Raw genomic sequence first — 17,351 nt, 5'->3', positions numbered from 1 at the left:
GTATTGCTGCTGTTGCTGGTATTGCTGCTGTTGCTGGTATTGCTGCTGTTGCTGCTGCTGATTACTGTTGTTGCTGCTGTTGATGTTGTTATTGTTGTTACTGTTGTTGCTGCTGATTACTGTTGTTGCTGCTGTTGATGTTGTTATTGTTGTTACTGTTGTTGCTGCTGATTACTGTTGTTGCTTTTACTGTTGTTGCTACTGTTGCTATTGCTGCTGTTGTTGCTGCTGATCACTGTTGCTGCTGTTACTGTTGTTGCTGCTGTTACTCTTGTTGCTGTTGCTGTTACTGTTATTAATGTTGTCACTGCTGATGCTACTGTTGTTGATGCTGTTATTGTTGCTCTTGTTGCTGTTGTTACTGCTGTTTCTGTTGCTGTTGTTACTGCTGTTTCTGTTGTTGCTGTTGTTACTGCTGTTTCTGTTGCAGTTATTACTGCTGTTTCTGTTGTTGCTGTTGTTACTGCTGTTTCTGTTGCTGTTATTACTGCTGTTTCTGTTGTTGCTGTTGTTACTGCTGTTTCTGTTGCTGTTATTACTGCTGTTTCTGTTGTTGCTGTTGTTACTGCTGTTTCTGTTGCTGTTGTTACTGCTGTTTCTGTTTCTGTTGCTATTGTTACTGCTGTTGCTGTTGCTGTTGTTACTGCTGTTTCTGTTGCTGTTGCTACTGCTGTTTCTGTTTCTGTTGCTATTGTTACTGCTGTTTCTGTTGCTGTTGTTACTGCTGTTTCTGTTTCTGTTGCTATTGTTACTGCTGTTTCTGTTGCTGTTGTTGCTGCTTTTTCTGTTGCTGTTGCTACTGCTGTTTCTGTTGCTGTTGCTATTGTTACTGCTGTTGCTGTTGCTGTTGTTGCTGCTTTTTCTGTTGCTGTTGCTACTGCTGTTTCTGTTGCTGTTGCTATTGTTACTGCTGTTGCTGTTGCTGTTGTTGCTGCTTTTTCTGTTGCTGTTGCTACTGCTGTTTCTGTTGCTGTTGCTATTGTTACTGCTGTTGCTGTTGCTGTTGTTGCTGCTTTTTCTGTTGCTGTTGCTGTTGTTACTGCTGTTGCTGTTGTTACTGTTGTTTCTGTTGCTGTTTTTGTTGCTCTTGTTGTTGTTGCTCCCATGACTATAATCTGTCACTTGAATCCTTGCAGACAAAATCACCGATGAAAGTTTAGCACAGAACTTTGTACAGAACTACGACAAGGTTACGGAGAAAGTGTGGTTCGATTATACAGAGGCCTCATGGGCATACGATACCAACATCACTGAACATAACAACAAGGTCATGGTATGTTCATCCTTCTTGGCAGCATCCTAAGCCCCATGCACAGTTTCACCTGAACTCGAGGACTATATTAACCAAAATTGGAGGCAGTGGATTTTTCGGGAGGAGACCCTTCCCAAGTTCCAATGATATTGTAATTCAGTGGAACTCTGTTTCAGAATTTGAATCCACAAGGTGCAAAATGAGTGAAAAACACGAGTGTAGTTCTCTGAGCATCAAACCAAATCTGTTCTGTCCTGGCAGTGAACACTTGATACCTGATGGCAATAAATTTCCATTAGCAATATCCAACCCTTTTTCTTTGTTACATGTAGAATAGACCGTCGTTGCGACATCTTGCGAATGGGACATTATCACAGAATCACAGAATTGTTATGGTGCAGAAAGAGGCCATTCTGCCCACTCTCCAAAGAAGCAGCGTGACTTAGTGCCATTCCCCTGCCTTTTCCCCGTACCCCTGCACATCTTTTCTGTTCAGATAATCATCTAACACCCTTTTGAATGCCTCGATAGAGGCTGCCTCCACCACATCACTAGGCTGTACCTTCCAAACCCAAACAAAAGTTTATTTTATCGCATCTGCTTCTTTTGCAAATCACTTTAAATCTGTGTCCTCCTCTTCTCAAACGTTTTATGAATGGGAACAAGTTCTCCCTACTTCCTCTGCCCTGGGACTTCATAATTCTAAAGAATTCTATCAAATCTCCTTTTAACCTTCCTTTCCCTAAGAGCAGCCCCAAACTCTCCAATCTACCCTCGCAGCTGACATTTCCCAACCTTGAGTAGCACCAGGAAATACCAGCAGGAAGACAGAAACAAATTTCCTGGGCCATTTTGTATGGTGCAATTACAATATTACGATGAGCGTTTGCATCCATTTAGAGGGCCCCGAGGCAATCGTCGGGGGCGCGCTAATGTTTCTGACCCCACCAGGGGGGACGTTCCCATCAGCGAGGACTAAAGCTGGTCCCCAGCAAAGGGAACCAGGTGTCACGGCCTCGCTGGTGGGGGCACTACCCACCAGACATTGGGCAGTGCCAAGGGGGTGGGTCCTGAGGGGGCAGAGCCTTCTAGGGGTGACAGATGGGGGCGAGCCGATCAGTGGTGGTTGGCGGGAGGGTGGGGCAACTGCTGTGTTGCCCCACCCCCCCCCAAATATGCTTTATTAACTGGTCTCTCCGCCTGTCCTGCAACCTTCAAAGACCTGCACACATATACACCCAAAAAATGTCCATTGGCTTCTAATCTCTGCCTCCTGTGATTCAACCAATTTTGTATCTACATTGCTATTGTCCCTTATATTCCATGAGCTACAACTTTTCTCACAAGTCATTGCTACCAGTGACTCATTCCCACTAACGTACAACAAACCATCATTGCTGAGGTTCTGGATAGTACATGACCAGGGGCAACACATCACAATGTGTCAGTCCCAAATTCATTGTACGCGTGCGTCTGGAGGGAGAAATGTTAACCTAACCTTTCCAAGGTGAACTAATCAGTTCAGGTGGGACTCTGGTTTTATACACTTATAGAGTGGCCACAGCTTAAAGGAAGGCCATTTGGTCCATTGTGCCTGTGCTGGCTGAAAGAGTAATTCACCTACTGCCTCCTCTCCGCGGTCCTTCACATCCTTCCTTTCAGATAATAAGTTCCTTTTGAACGTATCTCTCAGCCTTTGCATTTCTGACCCTAACAATTTGCTGTGTGAAAATGTTTCTTTCTCGTGTTGCCGTCGTTTCTTTTGCCAGTTACTTTAAATCTACGATGCTCTGGTTCTCGATCCTCCTACCGCTTTGCTCTGTCCAGAACCTTCCTAATTTTGAATTCCTCTATCAAATCGCCTCTCAGCTTCCCAGAACAGGAGTCCCAACTTCTCCAGTCTATCTGTGCAACTTAAGTTCCTCATCCCTGGAACCATTCTCATGAATCTTTTAGACTCATAGAGGTTTACAGCATGGAAACAGGCCCTTCAGCCCAACTTGTCCATGCCACCCTTTTTTTTTAAACCCCTAAGCTAATCCCAATTGCCCACATTTGGCCCACATCTCGCTATACCCATCTTACCCATGAAACTGTCTAAATGCTTTCTAAAAGGCAAAATTGTACCTGTCTCTACTACTACCTCTGGCAGCTTGTTCCAGACACTCACCACCCTCTGTACGAAAAAAGTGTTCCTCTGGACACTTTTGTTTCTCTCCCCTCTCATCTTAAACCTATGCCCTCTAGTTTTAGACTCCCCAACCTATGGGAAAAAATATTGACTATCTAGCTGATCTGTGCCCCTCATTATTTTATAGACCCCTATAAGATAACCCCTCAGCCTCCTACGCTCCAGAGAAAAATGTCCCAGTCTATCCAGCCTCTCCTTATAATTCAATCCATCAAGTCCCAGTAGTATCCTAGTAAATCTTTTCTCCACTCTTTCCAGTTTAATAATATCCTTTCTATAATAGGGTGACCAGAACTATACACAGTATTCCAAGTGTGGCTTCACCAATGTCTTGCACAACTTTAACAAGACGTCCCAACTCCTGTATTCAATGCTCTGACCAATGAAACTAAACATGCTGAATGCCTTCTTCACCACTCTGTCCACCTGTGACTCCACTTTCAAGGAGCTATGAACATGTACCCCTAGATCTCTTTTTTCAGTAACTCTCCTCAATGCCCTACCATTAACTGATTAAATCCTGCCCTGGTTCAATCGACTAAAATGCATCACCTCATGTTTATCTAAATTAAGCTCCATCTGCCATTCGTCAGCCCACTGCCCCAATTGATCAAGATCCCATTGCAATCGGAGATAACTTTCTCCACTATGTACTTTGGCACCAATCTTGGTGTCATCTGCAAACTTACTAACGATGTCTCCTATATTCCCATTCAAATCATTAATATAAATGACAAATAACTGTGGATCCAGCACTGATCCCTGAAGCACACCGCTGGTCACAGGCCTCCAGTTTGAAAAATAACTCTCTACAACCACCCTCTGGCTTCTGTCAAAAAGTCAATTTTGTATCCATTTAGATACCTCACCCTGGATCCTGTGAGATTTAACTTTATGCAACAACCTACCCTGCAGTACCTTGTCAAAGGCCTTGCTAAAATCCACGTAAACAACATCAACTGCACTGCCCTCATCTACCTTCTTGGTTACCCCTTCAAAAATCTCAATCAAATTTGTGAGACATGATTTTCCACTCACAAAGCCATGCTGACTGTCCCTAATCAGGCCTTGTCTCCCGAAATGCCTGTAGATCCTGTCTCTCAAAATACCTTCCAACGACTTACCCACACTAGATGTGAGACTCATGGCCTGTAGTTTCCAGACTTTTCCCTGTAGCCCTTTTTAAACAAAGGCACAACATTTGCCACCGACCAACCTTTAGGCACTTCACCCATGATTATCGATGATTCAGATATCTCGACTAGGGAACCTGCAATCTCCTCCCTAGCCTCCCACACTGCCTGGTATACAATTCATTAGGTCCCAGGGATTTATCTACCTTGATGTGCTTTAAGACTTCCAGCACCTCTTTCTCTGTAATATGTACACTCCTCAACACACCACTATTTGGGCAGCATGGTAGCACAGTGGTTAACACTGCTGCTTCACAGTTCCAGAGACCTGGGTTTGATTCCTGGCTTAGGTCTCTGTCTGTGTGGAGTTTGCACATTCTCCTCGTGTCTGCGTGGGTTTCCTCCGGGTGCTCCGGTTTCCTCCCACAGGCCAAAGATGTGGGGGTTAGGTTGAGTGGCCATGTTAAAATTGCTCCTGAGTGTCCTGAGATGCTTAAGTTAGGGGGATTAACAGGTAAATATGTAGGGATGAGAAAGTAGGATCTGGGTGGGATTGTGATCAGTGCAGACTTGATGGGCCAAATGGCCTCTTTCTGCACTGTAGGGTTTCTATGATTCTATGATTTATTTCCCCAAGTTCCTGAACATCCATGCTTTTCTCAGTAGTAAATACTGATGAGAAATATTCATTTAGGATCTCACCCATTCCTTCTGGATCAGCACATAGATGACCTTGTTGATCCTTAAGGGGCCTCAGTCTCTCCCTTGTTACTCTTTGCCCTTTATGTATTTGTAGAAGTTCTTTGGATTCTCCTTTGCCTTACCTGCCAAAACAATCTCGCGTCCCCTTTTTGCCCTCCTGATTTCTCTCTTAACTCTACTCCTACATCCTCTATACTCTTCAAGGGATTCACTTGATTCCAGCTGCCTCTGCATGCCATGTATCTCCTCCTTTCCCTTTGACCAGGGCCTCAATATCCCAAGTCATCCAGGGTTCCCTACTTCTGCCAGCCTTTCCCTTCACTCCAAGGGAATATGCTTACCCTGCATCCTGGTTAACACACTTTGGAAAGCGTGCCGCTTACCAGACATCCCTTTGCCTTCCCACAGACTCCCCCGATTAACTTTTGAAAGTTTCTGCCTGATACCATCAAAATTGGCCTTGCCCCAATTTAGAATTTTAACTTTTGGGCCAGACCTATCATTCTCCATAGCTATCTTAAAACTAATAGAATGATGGTCACTGTCCCAAAGTGATCCCTCACTAACACTTCTATCACCTGCCCTTCCTTATTTCCCAAGTGGAGGTCAAGTTTTGCCCCCTCTCTAGTCGGGCCATCCACATACTGAATGAGAAATTCCTCTTGAATACACGCAACAAATTTCTCTCCATCCAACCCTCTAATACGATGGCTGTCCCAGTCAATGTTGGGAAAGTTAAAATCCCCTACTATTGCCACTATATTTTTCTTGGAGCTATCTGTAATCTCCTTACATATTTGTTCCTCAATTTCCTGCCATTATTTGGGGGTCTATAGTACGACCCTATCAAAGTGATTTCCCCCTTCTTATTTCTCAGTTCCACCCATATAGCCTCCATGGCCAAACCCTCAGATAAATCCCCTCTCGGTACTGCCGTGATGCTTTTCCTAATCAAAAGTGCAACTCCCCCTCCTCTCTTGCCTCCTCTTCTATCTTTCCTATGGTATCTGTACCCTGGAACATTGAGCTGCCAGTCCTGTCCTTCACTTAGCCCTAATATCTTCCTATTGTTCCTAAATAGTGGCACCCAGAACGGGGTGCAATACCCCAGCTGAGGATGAACCAGGTTTTATAAATGTTTAACCTAACCTCCTTGAATCTTCTTTTTGTAACTCTCAATAAAGCCCACCATTCTGTAAGCTTTATCCCTCAGCAGCAACCTTCAATAATTTATACACCTATACTCCCTCTGCTCCTGCACCCCCTTTAGAATGGAACTTTTTATTTTATATTGTCATCATTCTTCCAGAATGAATCACTTCAGATGTTGCTGCATTAAACTTCCTCTGCCACCTGTCTGCCCAGTCACCAAATTGTCTTTTTGAGGTTCCATAGAGTCTTCCTGCCAGTCTGCAATATTTTCAACTTTTGTATCATCTGCAAATATTGAAATTGTGCCCTGTACAACAAGGTCTAGGTCATTAATATATTTGTGTGTATGTGTGTGCGTCTGTGTTTGTGTGTGTTTAATAGTCTCTATTTCCTGCCATTTGGCCAATCCCAGATTGTTAAGACCAAAAACTCCAAAGTATTTTGTGAAGTTATCCTCGACCCTAGGTTTTACATCGGATTTTGACATTAGGATGAGAATAGGGTGTTTTACTCCAGGTATGATTCCACTGACCCACTAGGAAGTTTTTATCAAACAAAGTTTATTGAGGATAATAGTTAAAACATGACAAAAAGATTTAGCGTAACTTTTACCAACTGCAAGACTTAAACAGGGCGCAGTATAATTCCTAACAGCTAGCTATCTCTGTTGTTCCAATTTAAACACCATCCCATACACCTTTCTTCAAACTTAGCACAAAAAGCAAGTATGGTCATGTGAAGCTGGGTCTTCAGTTTTGTAACACCTGTGGACCAGCTTTTTGCAGAGAAAAGTATCCTCAAAACAGCCAAACTTCAGAGAGGTAAATTTAATGTCAGGCAATTTCCAAAGAAAACCAAACAGAGAACAGAAACTCCAACTCCAGAGAGAGTGAACAAGCACCGTTGCTACTCTCCACATGGAGCTACTACTGAAAGCGAAACTAAAAACGGGATTCTTCTGTGAAGCATGGCTGCCCCTAGCCACATGACAGGCCCTGTCAATCACCCACAGACAAGCTCCACTCTGCAATCCTAAGGGACAATCAAAACCACAGAACACTGTGTTAGGCCAGATTCAAATCAACATGATATCAATTACACTGCCTCAGCAACAATAAAGGACACCAGCCACAGCTAACATGGCACCAACAAATTGCCAAGGACTACAGAAACATCCTGCAGAGAAAAATGATTAAAATATATTTCTTAAAGGCACAGTATCATCACAATATCCATGTTGCTACTGTCCATTTCATTCCAGTAGCTATAACTTTGCATACATCAAATACCTTTTGGAAGTCCACAGACACCACATCAACAACACTACACTCATCGACCTTCTATATTACCTTTTCAAAAATCTCCATTCAATTTGCCTTTGACAAATTCATACTACCTGATCTTAATTAACCCCACATATGCCCAGGTGACCATTAATTTTGTCCCAAAATTGGGACAATTGGGAGAAAGTGGGAAAGTGGAACTGATCCACTTCTGATCAGCCATGATCTTATTGAATGGCGGGGCAGTCTCGAAGGGCTAGATGGCCGACTCCTGCTCCTATTTCTTATATTCTTATGTTCTTAAAATATGGTTTCTAGAAATTGCCCCTCCGCCTCCCACTTTCCTGGCTGTTAGATTCCAATTGGCTGCATTTACCTCTGCCACAGCACAAGGGATATTACTTTCTGCACATGCGCAGGTGCCGTACCAGCGTCTGTGACCTCACTGAGAGCCCCATCCCGGGCTGCTGCCTGCAGTCAAACAAACAAAGATATTTCTCTCCTGGTTCCTCCCCACTGTTTCTTCACGTCCTCCACGACTTCTCACCACTCACATTGCTGCTGCTGCTGGCTCGCTCGTTGAATGGACAGTGGGAGTGGCAAGCAGAAACAAAGGGAGCAGCAAAGGTTAATAAGGGGGGGGGGAGCTGAGGGAGAGAAGGAGCAAGCAACCTAGCGGTGAAAGAGGCAGGAGGGAGCCAAGGTGTGTGCTTGTGTGTGTGTGACTAGGAGCAGCAAAAGGAGCTGGCAGTGGGTGCAAAAAGATTTTGAGGTACACAACAATGACACCAATGGTTAGATTAACTGTGTGTGCACCAACAGAGTGTAAGGCCATGTAACTATCAGCGATGTCTGTACACGCCTGTGAATCAGCACGTGTCTGCATATAGGGGTGTATTTGACTGGGTATATATAAATGTGTGAGTAAGTGTGCATGCAAAAGTTTAAAATAAATAAATCATCCACCTGAACGCCACCACTGGAAAACGCCTCATGAATTATTTTCTTTAATTAGCTGGAGAAGAGCCTGAAGATGTCCAACCACTCGCTGATATATGGTAAGGAAGCTCAGAAGTTCGACTCCACAGACTTCCAAAGCCCAGAAATCAAGAGGATTCTGAAGAAACTCAGTGACATTGAAAGGGCAGCTCTTCCAGAAGAAGAAGTGAAAGAGGTCAGTGAAGCTTATGGTTATTGTGTTAATATAGGAGATAGCTCATTGTTACGTAACTATAATAGAGTCTGCAACACGATGGGTTCATACATAAACCTGACACAACCATGAATGTCTGTATAGGCCGTTGCATCTTTATTTTGCATCCACAGGCGATTCGGTCCGCCTTGTTGGCCAACAAGGGGCATACACACGGTGGGTCGTGCGAGGGCTGCTCTTGGATGTGGCTTCGAGAGTTGCCTAGTGCTTCACGGCGTTAAACTGGACCAACTGATGGGCAACACGACAGCTCAGTGACTATCACTGTTTGCTGTGCAGTTACAGGGACCCGGGTCGGATCTCCGACTTGGGGGTCGGTGTCTGTGGGAGTTTGCACATTCTCCCCGGGTGCTCCGGTTTCCTCCCACACCCCAAAAACATGCATTTTAGGCTGATTGGTGTTAACAAATTGTCCCTAAATTAGACTTCCCTTAATCCGGCGCACATATAATTCTCTAAATTTGCACCCCTTTATTGTGGAGTCCACAAGATGTAGACAAAAGTTGTAGGTAGACAAAGGATTGGAATGAGGTGCCCACTGAGTGTTAAAATGGGCGGCGTGGGCTTGTTGGGCCAAAGGACCTGTTTCCTGTGCTGTGTTGTTCTTTGTTCTTTGATATGGAGTAAGAGATTAGCCTAATTTATGGATCGGACATCTTACTGCTGATACCCAAATGAAGCAGATAGTTGTTATGCAAGTGAAGGGTTTCGATCTCATTGATCCCTGTGGTGCGATGACTGCAGAGTCAGACTCCATGCAGCTGAACATGTCCAACACATAGTTTGTGAGCAGTCAGCTCGGAGAGCGCAGGGTTAAAGTTTTGATGATGAATCCCGTGAAAATAAACGGATTGATATAAAAGTCCGTTCCTGTGCAAAACACCATCAATAACTTTCTCCAGGTCTTACGTGGACACAGTTTTTATGGTATTGGTTTGTAATGAGGACAAATAAGATCTTAAGGAGAAGTTAAAGAAGTTTATATGTTTTCTTCTTGACTAATATGTGCAGTTAGCTTTGCTTCTATTTAAATCAACATTTAAAATCAGGGCTTTTAATTCAGATTATCCCATAAGATTTGATATATGGGCCTTCAGTCCAAAAGACATGCTGGTTAGGTGCACTGGCCTTGCTAAATTCTACCCAAGCAAGTGACAGAGTGTGGCAACTAGGGGATTTTCACGGTAATTTCATTGCAGTGATAACGTAAGCCTACTTGTGACACTAATAGCACTGCAGCTTCACGGCTCCAGGGTCCTGGGTTCGATTCCCGGCTCGGGTCACTGCCTGTATGGAGTTTGCGCATTCTCCTCGTGTCTGCGTGGGTTTCCTCCCACAGTCCAAAGATGTGCGGGTTAGGTCGATTGGCCACGCTAAGAAATTGCCCCTTAGTATCTGGGAATGCGTAGGTTCGAGGGATTAGTGGGTGTAATATATGGGGATATGGCCTGGGTGGGATTGTGTTTGGTGCAGACTCGATGGGCTGAAGGGCCTCTTTCTACACTGTAGGATTCTACGTTCCATGTTCTATGTTCTGTCCATCTTTATTGATTCTGTTTCTTTCAACGGTTGTTCGATGATTACTCCCAGATCGGCAAAAGTGAAAAATCTTTTGCAACCGGTGTAATTAGATTGTGAGTGCCCCTGGGCCAAAAGGTCCAGCTGATAGGGGGAATTCTATGGAAAGTACATAAAACAGTGTGAGGCTCATCACCGAGAGGTTTGACCCACGCACGGACTCAACCAGCGATGTCATAAATCCAGTCCCAGGGACAGGAGACCACGTCAGGTGATGGGATAAGGGAGAAATCCTGAGACAAGGAACAACCCCCATGTTTCTGTGTGCGACAGCCTGCGGGAAGACTCCAGCCCCTCCATTCAGGATTCACTGTGTGTCTGTGTGTGTGAGTTCCATTCAGGATTCACTGTGTGTCTGTGTGTGTGAGCTCCATTCAGGATTCACTGTGTGTCTGTGTGTGTGAGCTCCATTCAGGATTCACTGTGTGTCTGTGTGTGTGAGCTCCATTCAGGATTCACTGTGTGTCTGTGTGTGTGAGCTCCATTCAGGATTCACTGTGTGTCTGTGTGTGTGAGCTCCATTCAGGATTCACTGTGTGTCTGTGTGTGTGAGCTCCATTCAGGATTCACTGTGTGTCTGTGTGTGTGAGCTCCATTCAGGATTCACTGTGTGTCTGTGTGTGTGAGCTCCATTCAGGATTCACTGTGTGTCTGTGTGTGTGAGCTCCATTCAGAATTCACGGTGTGTCTGTGTGTGTGAGCTCCATTCAGGATTCACTGTGTGTCTGTGTGTGTGAGTTCCATTCAGGATTCACTGTGTGTCTGTGTGTGTGAGCTCCATTCAGAATTCACGGTGTGTCTGTGTGTGTGAGCTCCATTCAGAATTCACGGTGTGTCTGTGTGTGTGAGCTCCATTCAGGATTCACTGTGTGTCTGTGTGTGTGAGCTCCATTCAGGATTCACTGTGTGTCTGTGTGTGTGAGCTCCATTCAGGATTCACTGTGTGTCTGTGTGTGTGAGCTCCATTCAGGATTCACTGTGTGTCTGTGTGTGTGAGCTCCATTCAGGATTCACTGTGTGTCTGTGTGTGTGAGCTCCATTCAGGATTCACTGTGTGTCTGTGTGTGTGAGCTCCATTCAGGATTCACTGTGTGTCTGTGTGTGTGAGCTCCATTCAGGATTCACTGTGTGTCTGTGTGTGTGAGTTCCATTCAGGATTCACTGTGTGTCTGTGTGTGTGAGCTCCATTCAGGATTCACTGTGTGTCTGTGTGTGTGAGCTCCATTCAGAATTCACTGTGTGTCTGTGTGTGTGAGCTCCATTCAGGGTTCACTGTGTGTCTGTGTGTGTGAGTTCCATTCAGGATTCACTGTGTGTCTGTGTGTGTGAGCTCCATTCAGGATTCACTGTGTGTCTGTGTGTGTGAGTTCCATTCAGGATTCACTGTGTGTCTGTGTGTGTGAGCTCCATTCAGGATTCACTGTGTGTCTGTGTGTGTGAGCTCCATTCAGGATTCACTGTGTGTCTGTGTGTGTGAGTTCCATTCAGGATTCACTGTGTGTCTGTGTGTGTGAGCTCCATTCAGGATTCACTGTGTGTCTGTGTGTGTGAGCTCCATTCAGGATTCACTGTGTGTCTGTGTGTGTGAGTTCCATTCAGGATTCACTGTGTGTCTGTGTGTGTGAGCTCCATTCAGGATTCACTGTGTGTCTGTGTGTGTGAGCTCCATTCAGGATTCACTGTGTGTCTGTGTGTGTGAGTTCCATTCAGGATTCACTGTGTGTCTGTGTGTGTGAGTTCCATTCAGGATTCACTGTGTGTCTGTGTGTGTGAGTTCCATTCAGGATTCACTGTGTGTCTGTGTGTGTGAGTTCCATTCAGGATTCACTGTGTGTCTGTGTGTGTGAGCTCCATTCAGGATTCACAGTGTGTCTGTGTGTGTGAGCTCCATTCAGGATTCACTGTGTGTCTGTGTGTGTGAGCTCCATTCAGGATTCACTGTGTGTCTGTGTGTGTGAGTTCCATTCAGGATTCACTGTGTGTCTGTGTGTGTGAGTTCCATTCAGGATTCACTGTGTGTCTGTGTGTGTGAGCTCTATTCAGGATTCACTGTGTGTCTGTGTGTGTGAGTTCCATTCAGGATTCACTGTGTGTCTGTGTGTGTGAGCTCCATTCAGGATTCACTGTGTGTCTGTGTGTGTGAGCTCCATTCAGGATTCACTGTGTGTCTGTGTGTGTGAGTTCCATTCAGGATTCACTGTGTGTCTGTGTGTGTGAGCTCCATTCAAGATTCACTGTGTGTCTGTGTGTGTGAGCTCCATTCAGGATTCACTGTGTGTCTGTGTGTGTGAGCTCCATTCAGGATTCACTGTGTGTCTGTGTGTGTGAGTTCCATTCAGGATTCACTGTGTGTCTGTGTGTGTGAGCTCCATTCAGGATTCACTGTGTGTCTGTGTGTGTGAGTTCCATTCAGGATTCACTGTGTGTCTGTGTGTGTGAGCTCCATTCAGGATTCACTGTGTGTCTGTGTGTGTGAGTTCCATTCAGGATTCACTGTGTGTCTGTGTGTGTGAGCTCCATTCAGGATTCACTGTGTGTCTGTGTGTGTGAGTTCCATTCAGGATTCACTGTGTGTCTGTGTGTGTGAGTTCCATTCAGGATTCACTGTGTGTCTGTGTGTGTGAGTTCCATTCAGGATTCACTGTGTGTCTGTGTGTGTGAGCTCCATTCAGGATTCACTGTGTGTCTGTGTGTGTGAGCTCCATTCAGGATTCACTGTGTGTCTGTGTGTGTGAGTTCCATTCAGGATTCACTGTGTGTCTGTGTGTGTGAGCTCCATTCAAGATTCACTGTGTGTCTGTGTGTGTGAGCTCCATTCAGGATTCACTGTGTGTCTGTGTGTGTGAGCTCCATTCAGGATTCACTGTGTGTCTGTGTGTGTGAGCTCCATTCAAGATTCACTGTGTGTCTGTGTGTGTGAGTTCCATTCAGGATTCACTGTGTGTCTGTGTGTGTGAGTTCCATTCAGGATTCACTGTGTGTCTGTGTGTGTGAGCTCCATTCAAGATTCACTGTGTGTCTGTGTGTGTGAGTTCCATTCAGGATTCACTGTGTGTCTGTGTGTGTGAGTTCCATTCAGGATTCACTGTGTGTCTGTGTGTGTGAGTTCCATTCAGGATTCACTGTGTGTCTGTGTGTGTGAGTTCCATTCAGGATTCACTGTGTGTCTGTGTGTGTGAGTTCCATTCAGGATTCACTGTGTGTCTGTGTGTGTGAGCTCCATTCAAGATTCACTGTGTGTCTGTGTGTGTGAGCTCCATTCAAGATTCACTGTGTGTCTGTGTGTGTGAGCTCCATTCAGGATTCACTGTGTGTCTGTGTGTGTGAGTTCCATTCAGGATTCACTGTGTGTCTGTGTGTGTGAGCTCCATTCAGGATTCACTGTGTGTCTGTGTGTGTGAGTTCCATTCAGGATTCACTGTGTGTCTGTGTGTGTGAGCTCCATTCAAGATTCACTGTGTGTCTGTGTGTGTGAGCTCTATTCAGGATTCACTGTGTGTCTGTGTGTGTGAGCTCCATTCAGGATTCACTGTGTGTCTGTGTGTGTGAGCTCCATTCAGGATTCACTGTGTGTCTGTGTGTGTGAGCTCCATTCAAGATTCACTGTGTGTCTGTGTGTGTGAGCTCCATTCAGGATTCACTGTGTGTCTGTGTGTGTGAGTTCCATTCAGGATTCACTGTGTGTCTGTGTGTGTGAGCTCCATTCAGGATTCACTGTGTGTCTGTGTGTGTGAGTTCCATTCAGGATTCACTGTGTGTCTGTGTGTGTGAGCTCCATTCAGGATTCACTGTGTGTCTGTGTGTGTGAGTTCCATTCAGGATTCACTGTGTGTCTGTAGCTCCATTCAGGATTCACTGTGTGTCTGTGTGTCTGTAGCTCCATTCAGGATTCACTGTGTGTCTGTGTGTGTGAGTTCCATTCAGGATTCACTGTGTGTCTGTGTGTGTGAGTTCCATTCAGGATTCACTGTGTGTCTGTGTGTGTGAGTTCCATTCAGGATTCACTGTGTGTCTGTGTGTGTGAGCTCCATTCAGGATTCACTGTGTGTCTGTGTGCGTGAGCTCCATTCAGGATTCACTGTGTGTCTGTGTGCGTGAGTTCCATTCAGGATTCACTGTGTGTCTGTGTGTGTGAGCTCCATTCAGGATTCACTGTGTGTCTGTGTGCGTGAGCTCCATTCAGGATTCACTGTGTGTCTGTGTGCGTGAGCTCCATTCAGGATTCACTGTGTGTCTGTGTGCGTGAGTTCCATTCAGGATTCACTGTGTGTCTGTGTGTGTGAGCTCCATTCAGGATTCACTGTGTGTCTATGTGCGTGAGTTCCATTCAGGATTCACTGTGTGTCTGTAGCTCCATTCAGGATTCACTGTGTGTCTGTGTGTGTGAGTTCCATTCAGGATTCACTGTGTGTCTGTGGCTCCATTCAGGATTCACAGTGTGTCTGTCTGTAGCTCCATTCAGGATTCACTGAATGTGGATTCTATTCAGTTCTCTGAGCAACCCTTCTACTCTGCCCACACTGCTGGGTAATGTCATGCTTCCATTCTGTGAACCTCCAAGTTGCCCTGTGATCATGTCATCATGCGATCACTCATTCTACAACTTTCCTACTTAAGTCGGGACACCCAGTGTTATTGAGATGTTAGTGTGTGTGTGCTCTTGATACTCTTCTCAGAGCACAAACAGCTGGTGGGACTGAATCATCTAGACTCATGTAATGTATTACTGGGATCTTTCCAATGGAGTTGCAGTTGAAAAGGGTTTTCTGTGCTCTATCGTTCCTGGGGCCTGGGATTGCAGAACATGTTCTCCGGGTGCTCCGGTTTCCTCCCACATCCCAAAAATGTGCTCTTGGACAGATTGGTGTAACGAATTGTCCCGAAGTTCGTCTCCCCTCAATCTGGTTTCCAATGTGGAGTGCCATAAGCGTAGACAAGGGTCATGGGTGGAAGAGAGAACTCACAATGTTAAAATGGCGGCGCGGGCTTGTTGGGCCGAAGGGCCTGTTTCCCATGCTGTGTTGTTCTTTGTCCTTTGTACCTCTGGCGCAAGGTGGATTAGTGCCAGTGTGATGCTGTCCCAGAGACCTTACTGTGGGCTTATGTTCTGGTCGACTGTGTAAAATGTGAAGCTACCCTGTGTGCAACGGAGAGTGGCCACACCTTCCAGTGTGGATGGTCTGGCATTAACGACAAGCTCTATCTGGATATTGGGCACCGGTGCTGCGTACGGGTTACGTTCCTCTAGCATTCGGCTGGGCCGTACATTCCTACACATTGCTCCAGTGTCAGTCTTCACCTTCAGTTTTGCGTTGCTTGCGATTCATATTCGGGATGGTGAAAATTTCCCCCTTTCCTGTGATGATTTCGACGGTCACGGTGCTGTTGGACACTCAGTGGTTTCAATGCTCTGGCTGAGCTTCAGTTCGTTCACCTAGCTGATGTTCCTTACCTTGGGGGACTGACTGGTGGCTGTTGGCAAAGGCAGGCAGCTGTGGTTTTGGTCAGAAGCCTTTTGCAAAATGATTCCACTTGCCAAACTAATTGCAGCAATTGCCTTAACAGTACATGCTGTTCTGTTCCTCAGGGCGGTGGCTTCCACAGTCGGGGTAGGGCATGCCCTATACCCCAAAAGCTGCTGTTCCCCGTCTAAACCCTTGCTGCTGTGTTTCACGTTGTTCATTTAACATGCAAATGCTCATGACTGTTTGTTGTGGTAAATCTTTCTCACAACAACAGCTTGCGCACTCGATCACAGGTGATCAAGAAGGCGAATGGAATGTTGGCCTTCCTGATTTCTGATAGACAAGGGAATTAAGGGTTATGGGGAGAAAGCGGGTAAGTGGAACTGATCCACTTCAGATCGGCCATGATCTTACTGAATGGCGGGGCAGGCTCGAAGGGCTAGATGGCCTACTCCTGCTCCTATTTCTGATGTTCTTATCACTGTGGACAACAGGGGGTATTGACCAAGATATCCAATGAACATTTTTTTTCACCAAGATTCTCAAGGTTGTGGTTTATGATCATCGGATCTCCGGTTTACAGAGTTAACCGTGTCCCTGTCGAGTATTGGATTCTTCACCAGGAAAGCAAATATTGTCAAACTTTTCGGATAATTTAATTGTTTTCTTTCTACTCAGTTTGAAAGACAAACTATTCAAACTTGATGATGGCAAGCTAGATTTCGTAAATAGTAAGCTTTTACCTTTTTGGATTTATCCGATAGCCCAGGACCACAATATATGCGCCACTCCTTTACAAAATTGGTCCAGCTGTCCTGTCCACAATGTTATCATCAACAGGAACAGATTGATGTGGTGAAGACTGTGTGCCATACTGCCATCTCCTGGCACCATGTAGAAGTGCTCCAATGACTGGTGACAATAATTCGTTCACTATATCATATGCTTCTAACTGACCTGCGATCGGGGGAGTAACCCCGTGCATCCGTTGCGTCACCCTTTGAGTAGCCTCGCCATCACTCGGTCTACAAGCTCCCTTCAGGATTCATTGCCTGCGTCTGTCATAATGAAGCATTTCAATATGACTCTGACAAAAAGGGGTTTATTAATTCGTAATAACTAAGGGGCTGACAGAAACTTCACACAGTTTTCCCTGGCTCCAGCTGAACACTTCCCAGTCTCAGTACCTGCAGCCTCACAGTGGGGAGGGGATCGGCCCAGCTTCCTACATTTTTGTTCAATGGAGTCCGATCCGATCCGATGGAGTTCTCTCCACTCACCTGACGAAGGAACAGCGTGTTCCAAAAGCTTGTGGCATTTACTACCAAATAAACCTGTTGGACTTTAACCCGGTGTAGTGAGACTTCTTACTAAGATGAATC

General features: G+C 45.5%; 1 protein-coding gene across 1 annotated transcript in view; it reads left to right on the top strand.

The window, feature by feature from the left end:
* The window catches only part of ace (angiotensin I converting enzyme (peptidyl-dipeptidase A) 1), a 141,046-nt gene that overhangs the window by 85,050 nt on the left and 38,645 nt on the right, over positions 1-17,351 (top strand). The window contains exons 13-14 of the mRNA XM_080213541.1: positions 1,137-1,273; positions 8,729-8,887. Coding sequence (XP_080069667.1) covers positions 1,137-1,273; positions 8,729-8,887 — 296 coding nt within the window. The remainder of the gene's footprint in view (positions 1-1,136; positions 1,274-8,728; positions 8,888-17,351) is intronic.

This window comes from Carcharhinus amblyrhynchos, chromosome 27 (assembly GCF_965287045.1).
Source record: "Carcharhinus amblyrhynchos chromosome 27, sCarAmb.v2.hapA, whole genome shotgun sequence".
In the NCBI taxonomy this organism is placed as follows: Eukaryota; Metazoa; Chordata; class Chondrichthyes; order Carcharhiniformes; family Carcharhinidae; genus Carcharhinus; species Carcharhinus amblyrhynchos.
The sequence above is the reverse complement of the archived record's forward strand: the minus strand, read 5'-3'. Positions and strand labels throughout refer to the sequence as shown.